The sequence below is a fragment of the Crocodylus siamensis genome, chromosome 2 (genome assembly GCF_052110815.1).
Source record: "Crocodylus siamensis isolate JL-2025a chromosome 2, ASM5211081v1, whole genome shotgun sequence".
Classification (NCBI taxonomy): domain Eukaryota; kingdom Metazoa; phylum Chordata; order Crocodylia; family Crocodylidae; genus Crocodylus; species Crocodylus siamensis.
Window position 1 is genome coordinate 274,979,024 of NC_143396.1, and position 26,288 is coordinate 275,005,311.

The 26,288-nt window shown below is 40.6% G+C and overlaps 1 protein-coding gene across 2 annotated transcripts in view; it reads left to right on the forward strand.

Moving 5' to 3' along the window:
- TECPR2 (tectonin beta-propeller repeat containing 2) overlaps window positions 1-26,288 on the forward strand; it is a 66,842-nt gene that overhangs the window by 4,984 nt on the left and 35,570 nt on the right. For both annotated transcript variants that reach the window (XR_016440376.1, XM_090034063.1), the window contains exons 2-12: window positions 6,448-6,732; window positions 6,879-7,007; window positions 7,404-7,535; window positions 8,461-8,618; window positions 10,703-11,015; window positions 12,608-12,740; window positions 14,421-14,885; window positions 15,776-16,773; window positions 18,989-19,172; window positions 21,676-21,849; window positions 25,397-25,577. Coding sequence is in view for 1 of the 2 variants with exons in the window: in XM_090034063.1 (XP_089890189.1) it covers window positions 6,514-6,732; window positions 6,879-7,007; window positions 7,404-7,535; window positions 8,461-8,618; window positions 10,703-11,015; window positions 12,608-12,740; window positions 14,421-14,885; window positions 15,776-16,773; window positions 18,989-19,172; window positions 21,676-21,849; window positions 25,397-25,577 (3,086 nt within the window). In the remaining variant the exon portion in view is untranslated. The remainder of the gene's footprint in view (window positions 1-6,447; window positions 6,733-6,878; window positions 7,008-7,403; window positions 7,536-8,460; window positions 8,619-10,702; window positions 11,016-12,607; window positions 12,741-14,420; window positions 14,886-15,775; window positions 16,774-18,988; window positions 19,173-21,675; window positions 21,850-25,396; window positions 25,578-26,288) is intronic.

The following is a 26,288-nucleotide window of genomic DNA, read 5'->3' on the forward strand; positions in this document are numbered from 1 at the left end:
GGCTTTGCCAGTGCTAGTGCTAGCAGTGAGAAGCTACACCTGTGCTATAACCAAGAAGCAAGGAGAAGTGATGATGGCCACGATGGAACACCGGCCCAATTTGGGTCTGAGTTGGGTTGTTTGGTTGCAGTTCCCAAATGTTGCCAGCTGCTGTTCTTGAGCATTTGTTGACATTACCAAACATGCAGGTCCAATTCTAGTGTCAGTCCAGGAAAGTAGATTAAACCAACCATTTTGAATAATGAAGAGAAGAAAAATAGATACAGAAGTCCTCTCAGTAGAAAGAGGGGGCCTATGCATGGCACACAGACTTTGTCATACATACTACTTAGTGGTTTAGTAGTCCACATAGGTTCAAAGTCTGATTCTCCTTAGCTGTTATGTTTGTGATTGTGCAAAGTCCATTTTGATTTTTTTCTTGTAATTGTTTATACATCTTTGCATTCACTTTGCAGCTGCCAGTAACTGCATACATGAGGTGTAAGTGAAGATTCAGGCTCATTGTATTTCATAGAACCCAACAAATAGAAATACTTTATTTATTTCAAATAAATGCATTTTTTGCTTTGATTTATGGGTTTTCCCAGGTGCTGTTGGAAACACACAAACAGTACTAGAGTCTGTGTTGTGTCTGAGAGCTAATGTAAATAATTTTTACTTTGGGGTCTGCTTGAAAGCAAAACTGATCAAACTTTTTTGTTGTACAAATAGATGATTGCAAATAGTAGTTTTCACTTTTGAAAAGTGCTTTAGTCCTCTTGGGTGCAGGTTGGAAAGCATGTAAAGGATTAAGAATGACATCCCTATATGGGCAGCATCCTTTTTACATTAAAAGAAAACAGCCCCTTCCCTCCCAACATGTCTTCCCAAACAATAGGGGTCAGACAGGTTTCCCTAATTTAAGTTCTTGCTTTATTTGCCTGTCAATTCACTTAGGACCCAGATCCTGCAAGTTGTTCCAAGCAAGTACACCCTTGAATCTACACAGGCAGTCAGCATCACAGGGTTTCTTCAAGTGGAACAGTTTATGCAGTGAGAGCCTGTGTCAGTTTCTGACTTTGTGAAGTGGGATAAAAATATCCAACCACTTTGCCAGGGTGTTAAAAGGCGATCAGTACAAACATTTCAGTGTAATTATCATCTCTGCTCTACCCAAGAATTGCAGGTGCATATTATCAATTAATAACATAAATTAGAGTAGGGCAAGAGTGATGAAGCTGTAATGGTTCAGAAATTAGGCAAGAATTTCTTAGGGTGAGATCTTTTTATTGGACTACCTATGTAGTTGGGATAATGTTGGACAAGTTTTTGAATGCAAGACATTCTTCCTTAACTCTTGCATTTGAAAGCTTGTCCAACTTTATACCAACTATTTAATTGATCCAATAAAATATATCACCCTAAGAAATCTTTGCCTCTGGCATAATATAAATTATGACTTCTGTGCTTCTGTTTGCTTCTGTATGACTACTTTACTTCTGTTTATGCAGTATCCAAACTTGCTAATACTCACTTATAGACCAATCCTTACTTCAAAGGTAGAGTCAGTGAAGTTAATGGAGGTGCTTACGGAAGTACAAAATTCAGGATCCAGCCCCGTAGATTGTGACAAATGGTGTTAATGTTTGAGTGTATGTGAAAATCTTTTGACAATGATATAAAGCAAAATGCTATTTCCATATAGTATCACATGTGATTTCACAAGTGATACTATATGAAAATAGCATATAGGTGCTATGAGGACTAATAAAAGTCAGGGTGAAATCATGAGCCCTATTGAAATGTATGGTAAAATTCCCATTAACTTCAGCAGGTCTGAATCTGCAGTTCTGCCCTAAGACCTTTTGATCCAGGTAATTTACCTAAAGACCCATTTCAGAGCGAAATACAGGTGATGTTGGATGGGAAAAGGAGCCATAACTCTTCATGTTATATCAATGGTTTTCATAACTAATTTCTGAATTACTATATTTTAGTAGTTGGCCTCAAACTGTCAGGATGGAAATGAGAATTAATGATGGAAGCTAAGCCAAGAGAGTGAATTTTGAGGCATGCAAAATCATTTGGTGCACAAGAGGAGCAAAGTGGTTCCTGCCCTCAGGCTGGTGCAGGGTGAGAAACAATTGAAATAGTGAATGGCAGGGAAGACGCACAGTGCTGAAAACACGGGGAGAGTAGAGAGCAGAAGTTGAGGGTTACAACTGATGAGAGCTGAAATGTGGGCAGAAGTAGATAGCTTTGAGGTTGAGGACAAATAGACAGGAAACCAGCAGAGCCCTTCAGGTTGGAGAGCTTTATGCTTAAATAGTAAACAAGAGTCTTGAAAAGCAGAATTTGGTGTAAACTGATGACAGACAGCCTCGATAGTGAAGATGACAAGGCCTGAAGGCAAATACCAGAGCATTAGAACTTGGCAAAAAAAGGGAGAATGGACTTTAGAGATCTAGAGCAAGGGATTGTACATTTAAATTGTTTGGCTGAGTCTGTCGTACTTCATAGTCCAGGGGTGTCAGACATACAGCCTGTGGGGCCCTATAACCCAACCCTTGGGTCTCAGACTGACTGTGCAGAGACAGTCCCAAACACTGCCTGGATGCAGTGCTGCATGCAGCACGGGAGGGCAGTCTGGAGTATGCACTGCATGTGGTGCTCACACCAGACTTGCCTGAGCACTGGTTCTGGAGCTGGTCTGGATCAGGAGGCACCGAAGCCGGCATGCAGGGCCAGTTAAGCTAGGCACTGCATGAAGCGTGCAACCCGTGCCAGCCCCCTGTGCAGTGCACACGGGTTCTTTTTTTTTTTTTAAGGAAATTTTTTTGTGACCAAAAAAAGCCACATCAGCCAAATCAATTCCAAATCCATGAATCATTCAAGAACCGTAGGTGGCCATACTACCAGTAAACATCCTCTACCCTGGGGTTTCAGATGTTTCCAAATCATTTGGCGGCGTTATGGCTGTGCGAAGCTTCGGTAGCAGATTTGATTCAGAGGAGTTTGGCTTGATTTGGGGACCGAATCTCTGAATCTGAATCAAATCAGGAGACCAAGTAAAAGCTCTGAATTGATTCGAAACATCTGAATCGATTCGGAAAAGCTTCAAAAAAGATTCGGCTGATTTGGAGATTCAACCATAAACTAAACAGGCAGCTGATAAATCTGTTGGGTTGGGGGAGGGTGGAGGGAGGTATTGGGGTTGGGGCTGGGACAAGCTGCCCAGCTGGGGTAGGGAGGGAGGCAGGGGGCGGGTGTGGCAGCGTTGGGAGTGGGGGCTTTGCCTTGTTGCCGCTTGCCCAGCTGGTGCGGGGCACACAGGATGCAGGTGCAGCTCACTTCTGGCAGAAGGGGGCAAGTGACAGCAGGGCGTAGCCCCTACTCCCAGCGCTGCCGTGCCCGCATCTTGTGCTTCCCGTGCTGGCTGGCAAGCAGCGGCAGGGCAGAACCTCTGCTCCCAGTGCTGATGTGGGCAGGGCAGGGCAGTGCTGGGAGGTGGGGCTATGCCTTGCTGCTGCCTGGAGTGAGCTGCACCTGCATCGTGCCCCCTCCTGCACCAGCTGGGCAAGTGGCAGCAGGGCATAGCCCCACATCTGCCAGGAAAGAGGCAGGCACAGCCAGAGGAAATGTGGGCGAAGCCCCCATGGCTGCCTTGCCTGGCCCCAGCCTCCTGGCACTTTACAAAAAAAAAAAAAAAAAAAGCCCCACACTGACCAGCTGCAGGAGTGGTGACTGGGGCCTCTGGGTACTTGTGGCAGAGCCCCCCCACACAGCATGGGGCAGTGGGGATCACCCCCCCGCTCTGTTTTGTACCTGTGTGGCAGCTGCCCCATGGTGCGGGTGCAGCAGGGTACCATGCACTATCTGTACATTGTCACATATTTTCTAGGTAACCTCTGCTAAACAGTAAACTAGTTGCAGAACAACTGAGGTAGATCCCTCCCAGTTGGCAGTGCGTAGGTCAAATTTTGGGCCCAGTCTTTCAACTCTGACTAATACTGTTCCATCTAATTTAGGGCACTGTCAGACTCAGTTGCCAAGGGGATCTTGTAAGTCATTCTCTTGAATCCCCCGAGGGCTGTCTGTTGAAAGCAAGTGTTGCAGGGACAAAAGGTGATGCACTGAAATCTGTTGGAAACTAAATGATGCAACAGTTTGAAAACAGAGACCTGAGCTATTCACTACAATGGAGATATTAAAACTGGGAAGGATGCATAAACTGTAAACTGTGCATGGTGTTTCCAAACAAACCATATTTCCTTTCCTCAAAAAATATATATAAACAATCAAGTACATAGCATACAGTCATGATAACAAAATTGCTTCATAGAATAGTTAAAGATTTAGAACAAGGGCTGGCAATTATTTTGGGTGGAGGGCTGCTTACTGAGTTTTGGCAAGCCATCGAGGGCCACATGACAGGCAGCCCAGGGCAGATAAATATTAATTTTCTAAAATTGTTAGGGGCCCCACAGGTCGGATAGAATGGCCTGGCAGGCCGCATCTGGCCCATGGGCCACATTTTGCCTACCCTCGTTTTAGAAGTATTCCTAACTTTTTAAAATCTAGTTTTTGTTGTTGTTTTTAGCTCTCTAATTTGAACTGCTTACTGCACTTTGAGTTTCACAGTTGTAATTTTGGGTTTGCTTTTAACTCTCTAGAAATTCAAGTCCATGGTTCTGAAAACTGCAGTTATTTTTAATTGCATGAAGTCTGTTTTATTAATCAAACTAGTCCCTGATCTAATGAAGTTAAAAAAGGGCAAGCTTCTCAGTTCCTTCCTGTCTTTTAACATCCTGTAGGTGGAAAATAGCTGCTGCCTCAACAGGGTCATGTCAAGGTTGTGATCCCATAATGAAAGAGTTTTCAGTCTGTAATTGCATCGTTTCATATCTTTGTATGCCCCTTGATGAGGGGGAATGCCTTTCCCTCTGTTTTCTGAAACCATTATTACAATGAGATCCTATTACATTTTTATCCTCAAGAAAAGCAGACTGTGGCTTTTCTTTGCTATATTGCTGAGAAGATACCACCGTCTCTCACACGTTTCTTGTGTACTGAATGCCTCTTTCCTCACTATGACATTAACCAGTTAACTGTAACAGGAAATTCTTAGCAGAAGGCAGGACAGGGTGACTGACACTTTATAAACTAACTCATTCGGAGTCATGAGCTTTCATTGGCTACAGTCTGCTGTATCATTCGATACAAGTAGGCTGTAGTCTCCAAAGCTCACCTCTTTGAATGAGTTAGTTTCAGCCTGGTGTCACCCTGCCTTGCCTTCTGCCTAGTGTCAGACTACCACAGCTACCTACCTCACTCTTCTTATGTATACCTTATTTAGGACTTTCCCATTTTTCCCCAAAGGAATATCTACATGTGGCTGTCAAACTGAGTTTCTTGTCTTTTGCATTGTCTACATAATTATTGTAAAAAACAAATATTCATGTTTAATTGCAAACTATTAGATACACATCTAAACTGTGGTCTTTCCTATCTTATTTCAATCTCGAGGAAGATTTAAGAATTTGGGCATAAAAGATACCATGGTAGAGTAAAAAGGTCTATTTTACAAGTTGCCAAGTGTCCTGTTATGTTGCAACTGGAAACTGAGAGCTCTCAGCACTCTCTTGATTGAACCCAATGTTAACAGATAGGGGTTTTCCAATTATGATTTTTTTTGGTGTCATACAATGCGAATCATGTTTGTTGAAATTGATCCATTTTAATTTTTTTTCAAGTCCCAGATAGGAATGTATTCTATACAGCCAGTTTATGCTTTTCTGTCTGTTGAGAATGAAATGTTGTGTTTGAGCCTGGATACAGTCTGGGCCCTGGACACCTAAGGGACAACCGTCTCTCTTGCGTTTCATCGCAATTCCTAAGGTCAGCCAGGAGCAACCTCCTGCAAGTACCATCAGTATGCCAAGTTTGCTTGGCAAAAACTGGTGGGAGATTGTTCTTGGCTGCTGGCCCTCGCCTCCAGAGGTCCCTCTTGCTTGAAGCCCACCAGATCCTGAGTCTGGACATCTTCTGGAAATATTGTAGTAACTTTCTGTTTAGTTAGCATTTACCAGACAAAACTAGGGTGAGCTGTTGTTTTATCTTGATGTTCTAGTTCCCTTTTAAGTTGTTTTGGTCCTCCTGTCACTATCCTGTTTTTAAGTTATTCTGTTTTCTTATTGTGAGCTGCCTTTGCTGGGATGGGTGGCACATACATTGAACAGATAAATAAATTCAAGGTACCTAGTTTGATACTGATATGACTGGCTGAGTTTGAAGTGAAATGTTTTGGTCTGTTGAACAGTTGGTGCCAACGTGAGAATTTCTCTTTTACTTGGCTGTTGCTTGTACACTACGAATGTTATTTTCCTTATGCAGTACCTACCTTTTAACTAACTTTTGGTAACTCCTTTGAAAAGAGGAAATGTTAATAAGTTGCTTCATGTTTTTCAGTTTACTTTCGACTGTGAACCAGATGTGTATATTCCAGGTCACAAGCTGCTGATACCAACTTTTGCCATGGCTTCTGTGGCTTCACCAGTTACATTTAAGGAGTTTTGCCCCTTGTATTATCTCCTCAATGCCATTCCTACAAAAGTCCAAAAAGGATTTCGCTCCATTGTGGTGTACCTCACAGCACTTGATACCAATGGGGACTACATTGCTGTAGGCAGTAGCATTGGGATGCTTTATCTCTACTGCAGACGCCTAAACCAGATGAAAAAATATAATTTTGAGGTAAATACTACATTTTGTGCCTTGTTTTGTTATAGAAGATTTATCACAGCTTTTTCAGGAGCTGTTTGAAAATAGAATGTTCAGATTTTTCCTCAGGAAAAGTTGTTTTACTAATTTGCCAACTTTTCTGCCTCCCTTCTCAACAGGGGAAGTCTGAATCTATTACTGTTGTAAAGTTGTTGAGCTGTTTTGATGATCTTGTTGCTATTGGTACAGCCTCAGGCCGAGTTGCCATTTTCCAGCTTGTTTCTTCATTGCCTGGAAGAAACAAACAGGTAAATGTTAAATTTGGGTAAATTTCTGTGATGTTAAATGTAGTGGTCCTAAAACATGGTTACAGAGTGATTTTTGCACTTTTTAGTGAGGGCTATGAAGTGTGTGCCTAATGAAATATCTTGCAAATATGTTAATATGTATGTGTTTAAATTTATGAAAGAATTCCTTTTTAATAACGAATGTAGTTGATTAAACAGGATATGCTTGATCAAAAATGCTTTCATATATGACTTGGTATATGACAAAAACCAAATAGCATTGTTGCTTCAGCATGAAAAATAACCTTAGTTTTGTCATATAAGGATGGAAGGTTAAACTGAATCACTGAATAAACACAGTGTCTGTCTCCTTCCCTTTCCCTATTTTTTCTTGTGTTCTATTGCATCAATTTGTAGCTTCGGAGATTTGATGTGGCTGGTATCCACAAAAGTAGTATCACAGCCTTGGCTTGGAGTCCTAATGGAATGAAATTATTCTCTGGAGATGACAAAGGAAAAATTGTCTATTCTTCACTGGATCTAGATCAGGTAAATCTAGATTTTGGTGTGATAGTTTCTGCCTTTGATTTTATGAAAGAAGGCCAGTACACATAAAGGTGTAATGAGCTGCTAATATTTACTTCCTTGTATCCTATGGTATTATATAGGGATTCTTCATTACAACTGAGTGGTCACCTGCTTCCATTGTTACCTCCTTTTACCTAAACTTTTTCCCCATCCTGCACCTACAGTGATGCCCACCAACTTTGTCCAAAAGGACTTGCTGGAATTTCCTTTAGACTCTAACCAGTGCCCCTTTTTATTTTGCTGGAAAGCCTGCTGCTATAGTGATCAAGTTCATCCTTTTCTGGCAGCTGTGCAAAGTTCAGTAGCTTAGGGTGTAGAATTAAAATTAGTTTGGGATCCTTTACTGCAGAATGCTGCTATCAAATCTGATCTTTCTAAGGGATTGTAAAGAACATGCAGGTTAAGCAGGTTGGCCTTGGCCAGTTAAATTGAGATAACAGGTGTTTAACTTACAGCTATGCAGGAGAAAAAAGTTTGTGATTTTTGTTACTCCTGAGGTAACCTTGACTCTCCTGTGGAGGATTTTAATGCCACTAATTGAATCAGTATCTCATACTTCTGTGATCCCATCCATTGGAGTAAGTGTGCAGAAGCTTGTATTTCAGAGTTCTCTTAGACCTGAAACCAATTATGGTAGCTAGAATTGCAACATGGGATGAAATATATATTTTGATGCTATCTATATGCATAATCCACACAGACCACAGATAAGTCAGTTAATTGGAAATCTCTTTGTGTGGATTTCAAAAGAAAATTATTCAAATAGCTCAGACTTCTTTTATCCCCATATTAATACTTGAAAGAACCAGTGTACTTAGTAACCAGTCACTACCAGATATTTCAATTCAGAAAGGGGTTGACTTTTGTCTTTATTCTCTTTTAAAAGGGTGTTTGCAACTCCAGTCTGGTATTGGAAGAGCTTTCTTCAATTGTGCAGTTGGATTACAGTCAGAAGGTGCTGTTGGTATCTACCCTACAGAGAACTTTGCTTTTTTACACAGAAGAAAAATCTGTCAAGCAAGTTGGAACACAGTCCAGAAAAAAGTAACTCTCATAAAATCTTAATGCAAGAACATCTGTTAATATGTAGCTCTTCAGAATAGACTGAAGAGACAGAATGGTCTGAGCAAGAAAATTAACACAGCATAATTTTCTGTTCAGTGCTAGTCAGTCACTGCAGGCACTTACACTAATATCTACCCATAAAAGGTCATAAGAACATTCTTAAGTATTTTTATTCATTCCATTATTCTTTCTAAAATAAGATTATTGTTGTGTTGGATGGTATTGATTGCAAATGTGTAAGCCACCAGGCCTTGGACACCTAACTGGACAGAGATATTTAAACTGAAATGTTGTGCGTTTGTTTTTACTTCCTTTCGTAACTTGGAATTTGCTGTGGTTCACAACAAATATATAATGTTCAAAGAGGGTTCAGTTCCGTGCATGACATTTAAGATTTCTGTCTAAAATAGCCAAAGGGTAAACTCACTTTCTAGGGACAATTTTAATAATAAAAGGGTACAGAGGTAGATCCCTACCTTCTTGAGAGAGAAAAATGAATGAGATTATATGGCCTTGTTCATGCTGGTATGTTAATATGTGCAATAGAGCAAAATTATGATTTGAGCTCTGTGTGGAAGCTTGCTAAAGTTTTCAACTTTGGTTTTATAATTAGGAAAGACTCCAGTTTATAGTTCATGCTTATAGTTCCCTGGTATGTCTTTTGTTAGATGTATTGAATGTGGAAGGAGAAAAGCAAGCAGCCTTAGAACTGCATGATGCTATCAATGATTAGATATGTTTATGCAGTATGGAGGACATTCCTTGAATGTTGAAGGGATGTTTAGTGTATATGTGCACTAGGCAAACAAATAGTAACACTAAAACAACTTTTATAATCATATTAGTTCTGTAAAGGGGGTTTGTCCTAGTGGTTGCAGTACTGTTTCAGTGCAGTTCAGAGTTTGAAGCCTCTCCCTTGTTCCTAATGGGCAGATGCCAAGAGTCAGCCAGCACCACTTATAGTGATTTGCAAGTCAGTTGAAAGGTCAGTATGTCCTAGCTCAAGGGGAAGCAGAGTACAGGTTATTTTGTAGTAGGAAAGATCACCATAATTTATTTTACTGCATGGGTGAGAAGGGCATCCTTGCTGCTGAGAGAGAAAATGGGAGGATTTTTTTTTCTTCCTACTTCACACTTACCTTAATGTTGAGGGAATTGTGTACAGTGTTTCTGAGCCTTCATCCGTGATTTAGTCCATGGGTATGAAAGATAAAGCCTGCAGGCCAGATCCAGCCAGCAGAGCCCTGTCATCCAGCATTTCGTGCTGCCCATTGGTCTTCGAGATGACCCACGGGCAACATGTGGGGTGCACTGGATAGTGGCACCTGCTCCAGGACTGTGCTGCACATAGCACCCTCTCCACCATGCATCCTGGAGCAGTGAAGGGGCCACCATGTGTAGCATAGCCCTGGAGCAGCTACATGCTGTTCTGTGCTCCAAGGGCAAAGTGGGTGAGTGGCAGCTGTGCACAGCACAACCCTGGAGTGGCTGAAGCAGGACTGCACTGCATGTGACACCTGCTGTGGCTGCTCCAGGACATGCGCTAGATCCATGCAGGACTGATCTGTAGGTCCAGTCTGGCCTGTGAACAAGCCCTATGTCGCTCATCTGGCCTGTGGGGCTGGATGAGTTTGACTCCCCTCTCTGCCCCCCACCACTGCCTCATTTTAATCTAATTAAGAGCTGTCTAGTTTCTGAATGGCTGAAGCCTTGGGTTCCCCCAGCCACATGCCATGCTGGCCTCACACTCCCAGGCTGCATGCAGTTCTGCATGGCTCCCTGCCCCATGCCACATGAACCCCCATTCCTGCTCTCACCTCCTTCCACACCACCCTGACCCAGAACCTGGGGCCTCATGTGGCCTGGGAGTGGCCAGTTGGACAGCACTGGTCTAACCAAACTCGTGTGTTAGAGACAACAAAGTTGGAGAATTTTGGTGAAAGCAAAGGGAAGTGGTGTTCTGGTCAGTGTGTGTTTGTAAACTCTAGTTAAATATCTTTTTTTTCCTGTTTCAGGTTTTTACTTATGTATGTATTTTGAAAAGCTGTTTGTTTATTTTCTAGCACTGGTAAGTTTGGAGCATGTTTTATCCCTGGACTGTGTAAGCAAAGTGACCTGACAATGTTTGCTGCTAGACCTGGCCTCCGCCTCTGGAAGTCTGATGTGCATGGAACTGTGCAGGCCACGTTTATTTTAAAAGAGGTATTTGCTGGAGGAATAAAACCTTTCGAACTGTATCCTCGGCTGGAGTCACCTGACAGAGCAAGTTACAGCTTCCCAGGGAAACACCTTGGACTTGTTTCATGCTTTTTCCAGGAAGGTTGGGTGCTGAGTTGGAATGAATATAGTATCTATTTACTAGACACTGTGAACCAGGTGAGTACAACTAATGGATATATGTTTGACTGCTTACCGGTTTTCAGTCTTATCAATGTTGATCCTTGGGCATGTGTCTTTTAATGTGTCCTGACCTAAAAAATTATTAAGAAACAATTTAAAACCTAGCATTTGCTTTTCTTTTCCTTAGATTTCTCATTGCATTAGGGTTGTCATAGACAAGATAGATAAGTGATGATGATTATGTTAGGCCAGGGGTCAGCAACTTGTGTCCCACAGGCTGAATCCGACCATTGAAGAGCTTGGACCTTGCCTGTGAAGGTCTCATTTGGTTGAGGTAGAGGGGGGTGGGGGGTGGGGTATGATTTAAAGAGAGGGACTTAGAGCTTCTGGCTCCATGGCCTCACTGTTGAATTTTATATTCCCTAGTTACAGTCTCCTTGGTTTTTGGGAGTGCCAGGTAAAGGGTGGGGAGTGGTGGGGGGTGATGCAGGACATGGGGAAGGATTGGAGTAGCAGGAGAATAGGGGATCAACAACCCATAGTAGTAGCCAGGTCACAGGCACCTGGCCTGCAAATTTAGACATTTGCTAATGCCTGTGTTAGACTGTAAACTTTAGCTATCTAGTATAATATTGTATGGAAGCTAACTGCCTAACGGGAACTATTGTATGGAAACTAGTTGCCTAAAGTGCATTCTACATCCATAACAAATATACACAGGTCTAGAATTTATACTTGTATCCGAGTAGACTTTATAGCTGTGCACACAAAGCTAAAGAAAGTTGTCATTATATAAAATATAACTGGAACTATTTCTTCTCTCCATTCTTCTGATCACATCTTACAATAAAGAAAAACTAAACAAGCCAAAACCCAATTTCTCCTTTCTCTGTGAAAATGGCTATCAGAAATCTCTCTGGTTTAAAAGATGGCCGAAAGAGGACAGTACGGTGTCATTAGTGTCAGGTCACATTCTTTATGGTTTTGTTAGAGACTCTTAAATGTGTGTTAGAACTCTTCTCCTTCACCAGATTGCCTTTTTAGATTTAAGGGATCAATTCTGGCTGCTTTGAGCAGAAAAAATGAGTGATGCCTCATCAGGCTGATGAGTTCACATATGCACAATAGTGCAAAGTTACGATTAGATCTCTTTTGGTGGAATACTTTATTTTTCTTTCGTGTTTACGGGCATCATTAAAGTTCTGAGAACTCAAGTTTGTTGGTGCTTAGTGTTGCTGGAAATAGTCTTTTATTTAGGCTATTACAGGTGCACATTCTCCACTCATTTCTGGAAATCATGACAATATCATTTTTCTCACAAACTCTCTAATCTGTTATACCGTGTAAATCCCCTATTGCAGTTTATTTAGTGTGACTTTCGATGATTAAACCTCGTGGCTGAGTTCATCTTCCATCTCTTCTTTTCTTCTGTCTTCTGCTTTTCTTTATCCATTTGCAGATCATTCCTTTTGGTCCGGAGTTTGTTTACATTTTTTTTCTGATTATATAGCTATACTTAAATTGAATTACACTTTTTAATCAAAAGTAAGCATCCTAAAGACTATCTGATATTTACAGCTTAGTACTTTAAAACCTTTTGATTAATGTTCTTTATATTTCTTTTATAGGCTTTGATTGGTGGTTTGGAAGGCTATGGTGATATTGTGTCCGTGTCCTGTACCAACAATGAGATTTTTCTTCTTAAGGGAGATAGAGACATAATAAGAATATCAAGTAGACCTGAAGGACTAGCATCAATAGGTTTGTACTGTTGTTAAAATTTATTGCGACTTACAGAAAGTGATGCATAGCGATGTTCTTGTACTGTTTCTTTAAGTATAATCATGTGAAAAGAGTAAACACATAATTGTACAATTGTAATTTTACAATTATGCCATCTATAGAATTTATTAAAGGTGAAGAGTGTTTTGGGTTGTTTTTGTTTAAATCCTAAATGATCTACCAAGCCAAATCTCTGCTTGTTGCAGGTGAAATAGTCTGGATTTTAAGAGTTTCAGCCATAGCTGTCTACTTCTAAGAATGGATCAGCATTGATTCAGACCTGCGATGTGTTCTAGCTTAGTCCCCAAGTAACTCTATTCCATATCAGGATGCTGCAGCACATTGCATTTTAGTTATCCCCCATCTCTTTTCTGAAATGTTCCAAGCACTGTTTATGACTTGTGTTGCCAGAGTGGCCCAAAATGGTCTGAGCACAGAATCTGCCCAGTTCGTGCAGTGGATATAAGGTTTTCATAAGAAGTGGAATTGTTGGTTCATGCCCATTAGATATTTTAATGGCCTGAAAATAAACTAAGGGGATTCACATATATTAGTGTGTTGTTACTTGCTTTGATTTCAAAACTGAGGTCAATATCTGTTTGGTATGCTACTAATCTTCTTTAGAAAGGTTTGGCAGTGTTTTGTTAATGGCAGCCTTGGTTAATTTCTTCTTTTAATGTGTTGGATAATGAGGCTTTAGACCAGCAAAAGTTGGCATTAGTATGGGAAGGGATCATAAATATTGGATGAAAAGAATCTTCAACCCAGTGTCTTCTGTTGATGCAATGTTGCTATCAGTTTAGCATAGCCCAGGAAACAGTCATCTGTAGGGCAGGGTGTGGCAACCTATGGCCTGTGGACAGAACACAGACCACAAATGTCCTGTGTGGCATGGGGGATGAGTCATTTACACAGAGCTGCACTGTGCTGCAAAGCCTGCTGCTTCTCCCTGTCTGCAGTTACCTTTGCTGCAGAGGGGTTGCGGATCATGGTAAACACAGGTATTTGGCTGCAGAGGGGGTAGGGAGGAGGAAGGGGAGGCAGCCTGTGCAAGAGATCCATTAAACTGTCATTTAAGCATCATTTAAGCTGTTTTAATACTTTCTGTATGTTTAAACTTTTCCGCCCAACAACAGCACAATTTTAGTAAATCTATAACAAAGCCTCTACAAATTCTAGAGACTGTTGTTAAATCCATAATGTCCATTGAATAATAATTTTGTCGTATAAGCAGTGTTTTACTTGCAGGTGCTTTGTGACACCTAATGTTTTCAGTGCTGTTCTTTGAATTTGCCAGAGTGGTTTAAATGATAAATTAAAAGTTAGGGGCCTGATTCCTCAAAACACACTCAGCATTTCATGTAGTTGGGCCTTCAGCTCATGGTCTATATTACTTTTGATACGTAGGCATAAACTTAGTTACGCTAATGTGAGTTAATGGAGGCATCAGAGCATGAATTGCACTACTGTACAAATGACAGTGTTTCAGTATAAATCTAGTTACATTACATTTTGCAGCTGTATTATGCTGTAATGTTGTAGGTTTTAGCAGGGTATTCTGAGGAACAAATTCCCACCTTTGTTTGAATGCTTTCCAAGAGCTCTTTATTAATAAACTTTACAGGTTTCAGTATTTCCTTTTTTCCCTTTCTGGTTCAGATTCAAGTTCAAAATTGCTGAGTCCATTACCAGATTTGAGTCCCAAATTGCAGACCCCATTGTCAGTACTGACACCTATATCGTCTGACCCTTCAGTGGAGACAGAAAAAAACATAATGGTTTCTTCTTCCCAAATTACTGTTGATAAAAATGACTCTGATTCTATAGCAAAAAATTATTTGGAAATCACAATGGAGAAAAGCATTGAGAAAGTAAATGACTTCAGCAGTGAAACGAGAAAAAGAGGCTGTTCAGTAGCCAGTGAATCAAGAAGCAGGAGCAGTTCAATAAATTCTGTGGACAGTGGCTCTAGTTTCATGACGTATGCAGACTACACATCAGGTGAAGCTCAGAGAGAGTGCCAGCCTTCTTCACAACGGTTTAGTATAATTAGCTCTGAAGATTTTGACCAAGAACTGATTGTAAAGCCCATCAAAGTAAAAAAGAAAAAAAAGAAGAGACAAGGTAAATCTGTGATATTCTTTTTCTAACGCTGCTGTTACTAATCATTACCTTTGTTTTTATATTATTTATAACATATGAAGTGGAAAAACAGTGCTAGATATTAAAAGAATTAATGCTAATTACTCAGTCTGCTTCACTTCTGTTCAAGTTGGAGATTGTTTAAATGTCTTTATTAATTTTAAATATTTTATATATAACTATTTTTTTACTTTATTTTATTAGTAGCTGTAAAAAACACTTTTTTGGCTGCTGTAATGCATTGTAAAGTATTTCTTTATATACCTAAGAACAAATCCATATCCATATTGTTAATTTTTACTTAATGTAGTAAAGGTATCGGGATTCTTAACTGCTTGGGTACTAAACTTGATCTGAGCCTTCAAGAAGCCAATATTAAAGCCCCTAGTCAGACAATATTGTGTAAATAGCTGGCCACTTACCAACCTCTTATGTCAGTGGTTCTCAGCTTTTTTAGACTCGAAGCACTCCTCATTAAATTTAAGGGACCCCTTGAAAAATTCCATGTTTTTGTTTTCACCTGTATTTTGACTGCGGAAAAATAATAGAGCAATTTTTCATTGCAAAGAACTCAGGAAGACCACAGTGGGTCAGAATGTTTTTGACACTATAGATTAGCTTGTGAATCATGGCACTAAGGTTAAGAAGCACTGTCCTTTGTCCTTATTTACATCAGTGAATGTATTGCCCCCTAGAGAAGTGACAGCGTTCTAGTGAGTCTAGTTTCTATTATTCTTTTATGCTATTAATATTAACACCTCTTTTGTTTTTTTAACCAAAATAATTCAAATTTTTTGTCTGCACTGAAATGAATAGGTCTGATAAAGAAATATTCCTTTTCTTTCTTTCTTTCTTTCATTTTGTGAGATCAGAAAATGGGACCAAGAAAAATCACAGTGCTCTTGAAGGTATGCCAAGTTATGAGCATCAGTTTTCTGGTGACAGTCCACATTCTTTAAATGCAGACTCATTTTCCATGACTTCTAGTCTAATGAGCAGTAGTATAGATCATTTGAGCACAGGTTCTCCAGATCAGGAAAGTGTGTTCAGTGGAGAGTCGCATAGTGTATTACAGGAGGATAATGGCTCGGAAACGTTCAGTGTGCTTCAGTCTCCTGTGTCTGTGACTTCAACAATGCACGAAGAAAATGGGGATAAAACTGACTTGCTCAAACTTCCCCAGAGTGATAGTGGAATGGGTACACCTACTGTTACAGATACTTTGCTATCCAGTTCTCCCCTACTACTCTCAGAAGATTCAGCAGAAAGTATTGATAGAGAATGCAGTCAGAGTCTGTTTTATGTGAAAACTGAATGCATTTCTGAACAGTTAACCCAAGAGGAGCAGCAGGATTTTACAGTACTGTGTAAAGCAGAAGAAACTTTAGGGGAAATAAATCTGGAGGATACTGAAAATATTTTTGCAGAAACAAACCTCACGGGCCAAATGTCTTTAGTGTTTAATACTACATGTGGTGCTGAAAAATCACTGACACAAAAAGAAAGTGATGAAAACAGCAGGGAGAAGCGGCAGCAACTTACTCTAATGAACGCTGCCTCAGAGAACCTTACGGCTCCCTGGTCTGATCTCTCTAAGAATGATCTATATGCACAAGACACTGCTGTTTCTGGATTTGCCTTGAGAGGTGCGGTCAAAGTTAAATCTAGTACTGAAGCTGCTGAATGGGTAACCACCATCCATGATAGCAAGACTGAGAAATCAGCATCAAGTGATGAAGAGGATATTTATGGGCACGGGTTACCTTATTCGTCTTCAGAAACAAGTGTGACAGAAATGGGTGCTAATCTTACATCCCAGGATATGACCCAAACAAGCTTGGATGAAATGGTACTGTTAAAATCTGATCAGGTACGTGTTTTCATTTAGGTAATATATGAGATGTGTATTTCAGAAAAAGTAATAACTGCAAATACTTACAGAAGGGATATCTTGGTTGTTGATTTAGGCTACACACAGACACACTTTTGTCACGGGAAAATCATCATTGTCCTGATAGAAAACAAGATGTGCAGAAATTCAGGCTTTTTCTCCTGGAAAAATTATAATTGCTCCACAAACAACCAGGGTTAAATCAGTATTCTCAGGAGCAAAAGTCTGCACACTTTCCGCTTGCTTAACTCCTTCTGGGGACCAGGAGTTGTGGGGCCATAAGAAAAGCTCCCTTCCAGAGACCTGGCAGCTTCTCCCCTTATCCTGTAGACAGAGGGGGGGGAGCAGCTCCAGATGGTCCCTGCCTGCTTCTGACACTTGAGTTCCCACTAGGGGCTCTGCTATGCTGTTCCCTTTGCTCAGATATCAGGCATTGGAGCTAAGTGCAGGGAGCACTGCCACAGTTTCCTTCCCCTTGCTCTTCCGCCATTCGGCTGAAGAAATGCCACTGTGGCCAGGAGTCAAGCTTGCAAGCATGTCTCATCTGTGCCTGCTTCCTTGCCTCTCCCTCCTGCTGTGCTGAGTGGCAGGGGCAATGATTTAAAACCTGGTGGAGCTGGAAACTAGGTTTGCGGAGGCCTACCCTAAGCCCAACTTCCAGCCCTACTGGCTTACCCTTGTTGCCCTCATTGCTCAGCTGAGCGGTGGGGGGCAGTGATTTAAAAGCTGAAGGGTGTGGGAGCCAGGTTTTGGAGCCTGGCCTGGGAGCTGGGTTTATGGAGGTTTTCCCCAAACCTGGCTCTCAGGCTCTAGTTAAAGACTCAGGCTTCTAGTCTGGGAAGGAAGTGAAGCCTGTAACATCTGTTCAGATTGTGTTATGTTTTCAGTTATCAGTTTAAAACACTGTCGTGAACCTATCACTAAAGCAGTAAAATACAAAAAGCCTGTTCTAAGGTAGCCCCATCATTTGGATCTTTCAAGCATGTCCACTGTGTTCCAAGATGTTGTTGGTTTCATTGGGAGTTAAAGATGCTGAGAATCTCTCAGGATTCAGCTAGCAGATAATTCCTATTTAATATTTGGCTATTTAGATTGTGAACTTGTCAAGGCAGAGATCACTCTGACTTTATCTTTCTCCCTTGCTGTTGCCTTGTTGAAGGAAGAACATATAAAATAGCAAATTGGTGTTTTCTACATTATAATCCATTAGTTGGATTTACTATAAAGATCTTGGTCCTGAACTGCTGAAGGCAATGAGAGTTTTAATACTGATTTCATTCAGAGCAGAATCGAGATAAAATGTTATATGGTAAATCAAACGGTAAACAAGCAGAAAAACTGAATTTTCAGTAAACTTTTGGTATTGCATCAACAGCAAGTTAAATATTCCTGATTAAAAGGTAACTTTTGAGCTGATAGTATCTCCTTTAAGAAGTGATTATCATTGCAAGATAAAAATGGTACTGTTTTTTTTCCGTTAGTGGAATATTTGATAAATGTGATAGTGAAATAAGCTTTTATTTTAGATTGTGAAGGGGAAATATCTCAACCTTTGCAAAGTCTAGAAGCCAGCTTTAGCATCTTAATTACTTTTGGAATAAGCTACATTGCTGCTTGTTGTAGGGAAATCAACTTCAGCTAAAACAGACTGAAATCTTGGCATAATCTATAAGCAAGTCTCAGCTCTTTTTTGTACAGTAAAGTCCCAAGTGTGAGAGCTGAGTGTTTAACCTCTTCCACACTAGCAAACATATAGTCAGTCCATCATTGTTTTCATCTAATGTTACAGTTTTTTAAACAGAGAGAGCTACCTGAGCTAGTAGGAATTAGAATACAGTCACATATTTGCAAATATACATACATAATGTATTTTCTTCTAATCAGTAAAATAATGGGGGTTTTTTTCACCCTATGAAAGTAAGTGACAGTACAGGCTTTTGTTTATGGTGAGACTCTGTACCAAGTATCTTGCGGTTCCTAAACACAGTTGGTAACGCACATCATCGTGTAGTAGATGTTTGACAAGTGTTGTTCTATATTACACAAGACAGGTATTCTTCTGATGTAACTTAACATTTGTATTCTGATCTTTTTTTTTTTTTTTTGTAAAATATTTTTGCTATTACAGTTGTCCATGTGAGTTTTCATGTGTAGTTGAAGATACCTGATGTTGCTCTAACTCTCCAGTTTTTAGTTTGCAGAGAGCTGGATGGGCTACTCTGGCCCAGGATATGGAATACTCAGCCTTGTCGTCTCAGAGAAATACGTTTGGTGCCTGGACTACAAGGGTAGCCTGTTCTGCAGCGCTCTGCCTAGTGCAGGTATACGATGGCAAAAGTTTGAAGATGCTGTCCAGCAGGTGGCAGTCTCGCCTTCAGGTCTGGTAGCTTGTTTTTTTACTTTGTTGACCCACTTTTAAAATCAAAATATATGCATTTGTGCAAGTTATTGCACTGTTTTTCATACTGGTATGTAGCCGCATGTAGTTTGGGTTCCCTTTCATATTTTGTTATCCAGATTACAGGTAACTTGCAGGTTGGCTGTTGATAAAACAGGCAGAAACAGGTCCACAGCCCAAACTTTTACTGCACTTCAGAATACAAAAACAACTATTTATCCTAAAGTCTATCTGGCTATCTGTGACGGTACAACATAGATTCTCACATATACCAGCTGGGGAGACTCAAGAGGTAGGAGGAGGGTGGCACATAGATTGGCATCAGGTCTTCTTGAATTTATGGAGTTCTCCAAATTTCCCCTGAGCCTATACCCTATATTTTTAGATGGCTGGTTCTAATAGTCTAATAAATGACCTCTGATTGGTTTTATTTAAATGTCTTTGTTTCACCCAAACTTTTGGAACAGTTCTGAACTAGTTTTCTTTTAGGCATGAAACGTATCAGTAGTTCGGATTTACGTCCTGTGAAAATTGTACTTCTGGAGGGAAGGATTCTCATTTCTTTCCTTCACCATTATGGAATACTGCTTGCCCTTATCCTTTTATTCCCTTCCCCAAAATGTATAGTCTTGGAAAATGAGGCTGCGCTTTTTTTTTTTTTTTTTTTAATAACAACTTATCTAGAACTTAACAACAATATATCTATTATAGCAAAACAGTAGGTAATACATTTGGTTACATCAATTACTATAAGTAAAAACTGTGGTATAGTACATTTGATTACCTAATGTATGGTCTTCTCTTATGATGCCTTCTTCTAGGCCTTATACTCTGTTTAATTGTATCTCATTACTGGTATAGTTAGACATCTTGACAGCTTCCTTTACTTTGCTGACCAAGTGAGTCACATCTGCAAAGGTTCACTCTGTAGTCACTCTGATGCAGGCTTTGGGGCCTTCTGCTTAGCCACACTTCTGCAGCTTGGCCTAGGCCCCTTGATATAGTGGCCAAGACTGCAGTAGTCTGAGCACTTCAAATAATAGTGCTTAAGCATTGCTCGGTGCCTGTAGTTCAGTAGTATGTTTCACAATGCCTAGGGTTTCCTTAATTTATTTGGAACAGCTTTCTCTTGCAAATTGTGAAAATACCATGTTGGGTGTAGTGGCTTCATGCCTGAACACTTGGGTATGGTGCTGTTCCCAAATGCCAAGATTTGGATTTGCTTGAGCAGCTTCATGCAGACAGATCCTCCAAGCTGACCTGTTGAGTCTTTTTTTTTTTTTTTTTGTATATATGAGAAGACTTCATCTTTTATAATTGTGATATCAATACAGACTCTCTTCAGAACAGAAAAGTTCCTACTCATAAGGAGGAATTCCTCATTAAAAAGACCAAGCCAAACCACAATTGCTTGCTTGCGGTGGTAATGCTAAAAACAAATAAACATGTTGCACACTTATTCTATGCTACGAGTCATGTGAGTTTTTTTTAGCTGACAGCTGCCATGATAGTCATGTTGTTGGTTTCCATATCACTTTGTACATGCATGTAGAAATAACAAGTGCATTTCAGAAGCTAGTATTGAAACCAGCTGTAAATTCGACCCGTAATACCAGTTAGATTTGGAATTAATATACTCTGGCATTAAAAAAATACAGGTACAGAGAACAGGTTGTATTAAAGTATTTTAAGAAAGAACTACCCTGCTAACATATATGGTTCAGCAACTCTTAGTAGAGTTGGAAATTATCTCCCATTTAACAATGTAAAGGTAACAAGGATTTGCAAAATCTTGCACTTTCGATTATAGATGGGCATTGCCTGTTGTTCCGCAGGGTTGGGTCCCTGCCATGCCTGAGGTTTCAGGGGCATGATCCTGTGGGACAACACTGTGGGTGCACCTTTGCAAAAGGGGAAACCCTGCATTTCCCTGCTTGCAGAGTCATGCCTGGGGATTCCCTAGGTGTGCCTCTGCAAGCTGGGAAACCTGAGGTTTTCCCATTTTGCAGAGGTGAGTCCCACACTGGAATCTCCAGGTGTGCCTTTGCAAGCAGGGAAATCCGGGGCTCCTCTCTTACAAAAGTGTGCCTGGTGATTCTGATGTCAAGGGCACCTCTGCAAACAGAAAAACCAAGGCAGGTGCTCCCAGGGCTCTGCTGTAGGGGAATCGCCGAATTGAGACCTTGAAGTCCTGGGAGCTTTGGGCTGCCCATACTCTCCCACCCTAAAACAAACACATTTTTATTACTTTTTGTCACGGCCACAAATTTGGGTATTTGTAACATGATAAAAGGTATGGATATCTGTACTTTTCCTTTATGCTGCCCTAAAAAATTATTGCAGTGCCACAAAGGCAATGTCTGTTTGCAGCCTTTGTTAACACTGCTGGCTTATTTATGTCTGACACCTGTTTTGTTCCTTGCACAATCCGTGTTTAGTACTTTTGTTTGCCCATTGTTGTGTTTGTTTTATGACTTCTACAGGAGCTCTCCTCTGGAAGATTGAACAGAAAACTAATAAGGCCTTTGCTTGTGGAAAAGTAACCATAAAAGGAAAGCGCCATTGGTATGAAGCTTTACCTCAGGCCGTCTTTGTAGCTTTAAGTGATGACACTGCCTGGATTATCAGAACTAATGGAGATCTATATCTGCAAACAGGTACCAGAATTAACTGTTGCCCTTCCCTTTTGTATGTGAGAATCAGAAAAATGTAGTCCTACTGAATGAACCTGAGTTGATTAAACCATTATATGAATTCAGAGTAAAACTTTTTTTTGTGCAGGCAGAGAGAGCTCCTTTGGCTTGAGACTTGGAATCAGTTGTGCGATGTTGCAGCAGAAGCTGCAAAAACATTGTTCATGTTACTGGAACTCTAGACCAGGACTCCATTGTGTTTCACAGAGGGACCAAAAAGATTGGCCTTGCCTCTAATTGTGTGAAACTTAACAATAAAGCAAGGCTGACAGAAAGACTAGGAAACAGTGCCATGATGGGTAACCTGTTAGGCCACTGTTTGAGCACACTAATGGCCTGACCACTGTCAAATCTTTTTTTGTAGGCCTCTGGACAAAGAGTGTTAAGGAGGGTTTTGAAAGAAGATAATAAGATAGCTTTAGGAATGTTTTTAGGGAGTTCTTCCCAAGTGTGAGGGGACCCATGGGAGAAAGCATGAAGGTTGTTGGAAAATTTAACAAGTGGGTCTGCTGAGGTAAGAATCAACCTTTTGACAGTGGATGCGAGACAACAGGTGGGGTGGGGTGAGGTTTGTATTTATGATAAGGAAGTTGGAAAAATGCCCTGAAGAGGAGTGTTATGGCCAGAGTAAACCAGTTGAAGAATCTTTGCACCAGCATTCTGAATGGAAGTGTGTGGGCTAGTTTGCATTCAGTAATGTCAGAGGAAAGATTTTTAGCATATTTACTTGACTCCAGAGCAGGGTTTTCTCCCCATTCAACGTGGTGGCAGGGAGCCTTCCTCTTGAATTCAGGTACAAGGTTGGGGGGCAGGTGGCTGCTGTGACTCTGCTTCAGGCCCTTAGCCTGGGTCAGGCTGAAGTTGGAGATGCAGTGACTGCCTGCTTCCTCCCTCCCCTGCCTTTGCTAGCTTACCACCTGGATGTCCCAGGACTGGGGTGCTGCTGCTGCTGCAACCACTGGTGTGTGGCTGGGCTGTGCTTCATGCCCCAGGCTGAAATGGGGCTGGAGCCCCAACTGACAGTAAGTGGTGGGAGCGGGGTCACAGGCATGGAGGGGGCAAGCACAGTGGGGAGGTGATAGGGGTTACAGGCACTGTGGAGGGGTACAAATGAGCAAATGGCAGGGGTCAGGGTGCCTATCCTCCCTGCCACTGTTTTCTGTGTTGTAGCAGTGGGGGAGATTAATTTAAGATGTGCCTTTTAATAATTATAATTTTCCAAATACAGAATCTAACAAATTTCATAGTTTCATAGATGCTAGGGTCAGAAGAGACCTCAACAGATCATCGAGTCTGACCCCCTGCCTAGGCAGGAAAGAGCGCTGGGTCAGATGATCCCAGCCAGATGCCTGTCCAATTTATCAATGTTCCATGTTCTATGGAACATAATTCCATAGAATCTAATTACTGGGGGGACGTTGTTTTGAATTTGAAATCATCTTAGATTCAGGTAAATATGGTACATTGAGCTAGACGATGAAGCAGGGTGACAGTTTTTCAGGTACGGCTGGAGAGGAAACACTGACTCTTAGATATGACACAGAAATAATCTGCCAGGTTCAGACAAAATCTGTATGTAAGTAAGTAGAAAAAGTATAGAGTCTATGATGATACTCAGGTTCTGGGCCTGAGTGCTTGGGAGGAAGGTGCTGGTGATGGCATCCACCTAACAGAGAGGAGATAGCAGGTGGGATGTGGGATAAGGATTTACTACCCCAGCTGGGCTACAAATAAAGATGATCTGTTCAGGAAAAGATAGTGGAGACACAGGCTAAAATTTTAGTTCGGACACGAGATCCTTTTGGAGTGGAGAAGTAGATCTGTGGGTCATCTGTCTAGTCATGGTGACTACATTTGTGTATGCCAGTGAGATTATCCAGAGATGAGGTGTGGATAGAAGAGAAGACAACTGAGGATTTGCGGAACTCTTACAGAAAGTTCGGGGGGTGAAGAGGATCCTATTAAGGAAATGCTAAATGAATGATGAGAGGGAGAAAAAAACAGCATAGGAGGATGGAATTTCAGTAGCCAAGGGAGGACAAGATTTCAGAATGGCTGTCAAAGATCTGCTTGTTCTGCACTTCTGATAGGCCATATTCTGTGTGATTATTTCTTCATTTAGATATAATAACAGCAGTATTCACTGTTGTGTATTTATATTTAAATTACAATATATTTATTTATAATGGTTTAACTTGAACTCAGATGCATAGTATATTTTCATGGGTGCCCTGCTTTTAGATTCAATTTTTAATAAAGTTGATTAGTTGCTAAGAAATCAAGTAACTTGTTCAAGGTCATGAGTTGTTACTCAGCAGTGATGCTAACAATGATAAAAAAAGGAATTTGATTCTTCAGGCTAAGAACTGTATGGGATTCTGGATCAAACTTTTCCTCTCCTGCCAAAGATTAATTTGATTATATCATCTTACATTCTGTCATCTTTGGAATTTATATACTAATTTAGAAACCAAAATTAAATCTTCAGTGTATGTGTTTTCCATGGATGGATTAAGAAATATTCCTTCAGTACTTCCAGCATCCCAGCTAGCTTCTGCACTCACAGTATGTTCCCCAAAATTAGAAGTTGGCTGCTACAGCTTCTTTTCAGTATCCCCAGACCATCCTAGTCCTGTTCTGCTCCTTTTTGTTTTAGAAACTTGCAGTAAAAAATTATTTATTTCTTGACCATCCACTTGAGTGCCTGCAGATCCCATTTTGGGTACAATTGTGTAGAAGAAAGTATATCATAGAATCATAGAAGTCGGGTCAGAAGGGACCTTGTAGATCTTCAAGTCCGACCCCCCGCCTGGGCGGGAGAAAAGACTGGACTCAAATGAGTCCAGCCAGGTAGTCATCAAGCCTCTTCTTAAAGATCCCCAGGGTAGGAGCCAGCACCACTTCCCTAGGAAGTTGGTTCCAGCTCCTAGCCGCCCTAACTGTGAAGTAGTTCTTGCAGATGTCTAATCTAAATCTGCTCTTTAATAATTTGGGTCCAATGTTCCTTGTCATGCCAGGGGGCGCTACGGGAAACAGTGTCTCTCCCAAACCCTTCTGGTCCCCCCAGTGCGTTTATAGACAGTCACCAAATCCCCCCTCAGCCTTCTCTTCTCTTCTCTTATAATCTGAAGAAATGGGTGTGTGCTTAAATGCATACCATAATTTCCTAAAGTCTTACATAACACAAGTAGTTTCTCTTCCTTCTTAATTTATAGTCACATCTGGTATGGGTGTCATATCTTTCTAAACTGAGATACCAGATGGTGCCACTAGAGGCAGGGCAGGAACAGAAATCAAGGGAGGAAAGCTCTGGATTCTCCAAGAACTTTAAGTATAGGTTGAACTCTGCTACAGTAAAGTAAAAGTATAGCTCATAGAGAAAGCAGTACATTGAGAATAAAAAAAAATGTTCATAGGCTTCTTAGACTTTTTTCCCTCTTTCTGCTCTTTTTCTGATTATACCTCATAGTCCAGTTACAAACACCTGTTCTTCTTTTTGTTGCATTTGCAGGCCTAAGCGTGGATCGTCCTTGTGCTAGAGCGGTAAAGGTGGATTGCCCCTATCCCCTATCTCAGATTACCTCAAGAAACAATGTAGTGTGGGCATTAACTGAACAGCGGGCACTTCTTTATAGAGAGGGAGTGAGTAGCTTCTGTCCTGAAGGCGAACAGTGGAAATGTGATATTATCAGGTAATGAAATGGTAGTTGGTCAGCGTTTAATCAGAATAACAAAAATTGCACTTTTATGTTGGAATTGGTAGATATTTCGTTGTATATTAATTTAACTTTTCATCTCTTATTTTAGAGCATTTTGCATCTAAAGTATAATCTTTGGGTTACCAATTTTTTCTTCAGTACATTTTATTCCATTATACTTTTATCACAATTAATGGGTAGAAAAAGCACTGTGTTGTTTGTATTAAATACAGTTTGTTCCATTCATTCAGGCTACCGTAGCTATTTCCCTTCTCCCTGCCCCCCCCCTTTTTGGCTCTTCAGATATTTAATAATCTAATTTTTAAAAACACATATATGTCCATTTTTCTTAGTCAGTTGCTGACAGGAGTAGAAGTAGTCAGATAGTGCTGGACCTACCAGTCACAAATCTATTGTTGGTCTGAGTAGCCTGTTAGTTTTCTGGTCTGTCCATAATTCTGGCTTTTAGTTTTATTATCAGATTGTTGCTTGCTGCTTTTTAATAATATCTTGAAAATTGTTGCATCCTGATTGTTAGCTTGTTAAGCGTAGGGGAAAATGTCTGCTATTGCATACATCAATACTATTTCATTTCCATTCATTAAATATTGTAACATTAGTCTTGAAGTTGTCCATTGTATTTGGTTTATGAAAAGTTTCAGGGAGGAATTGCCAGTTTAACTTTTTTATTGCAAAACGGTCCTT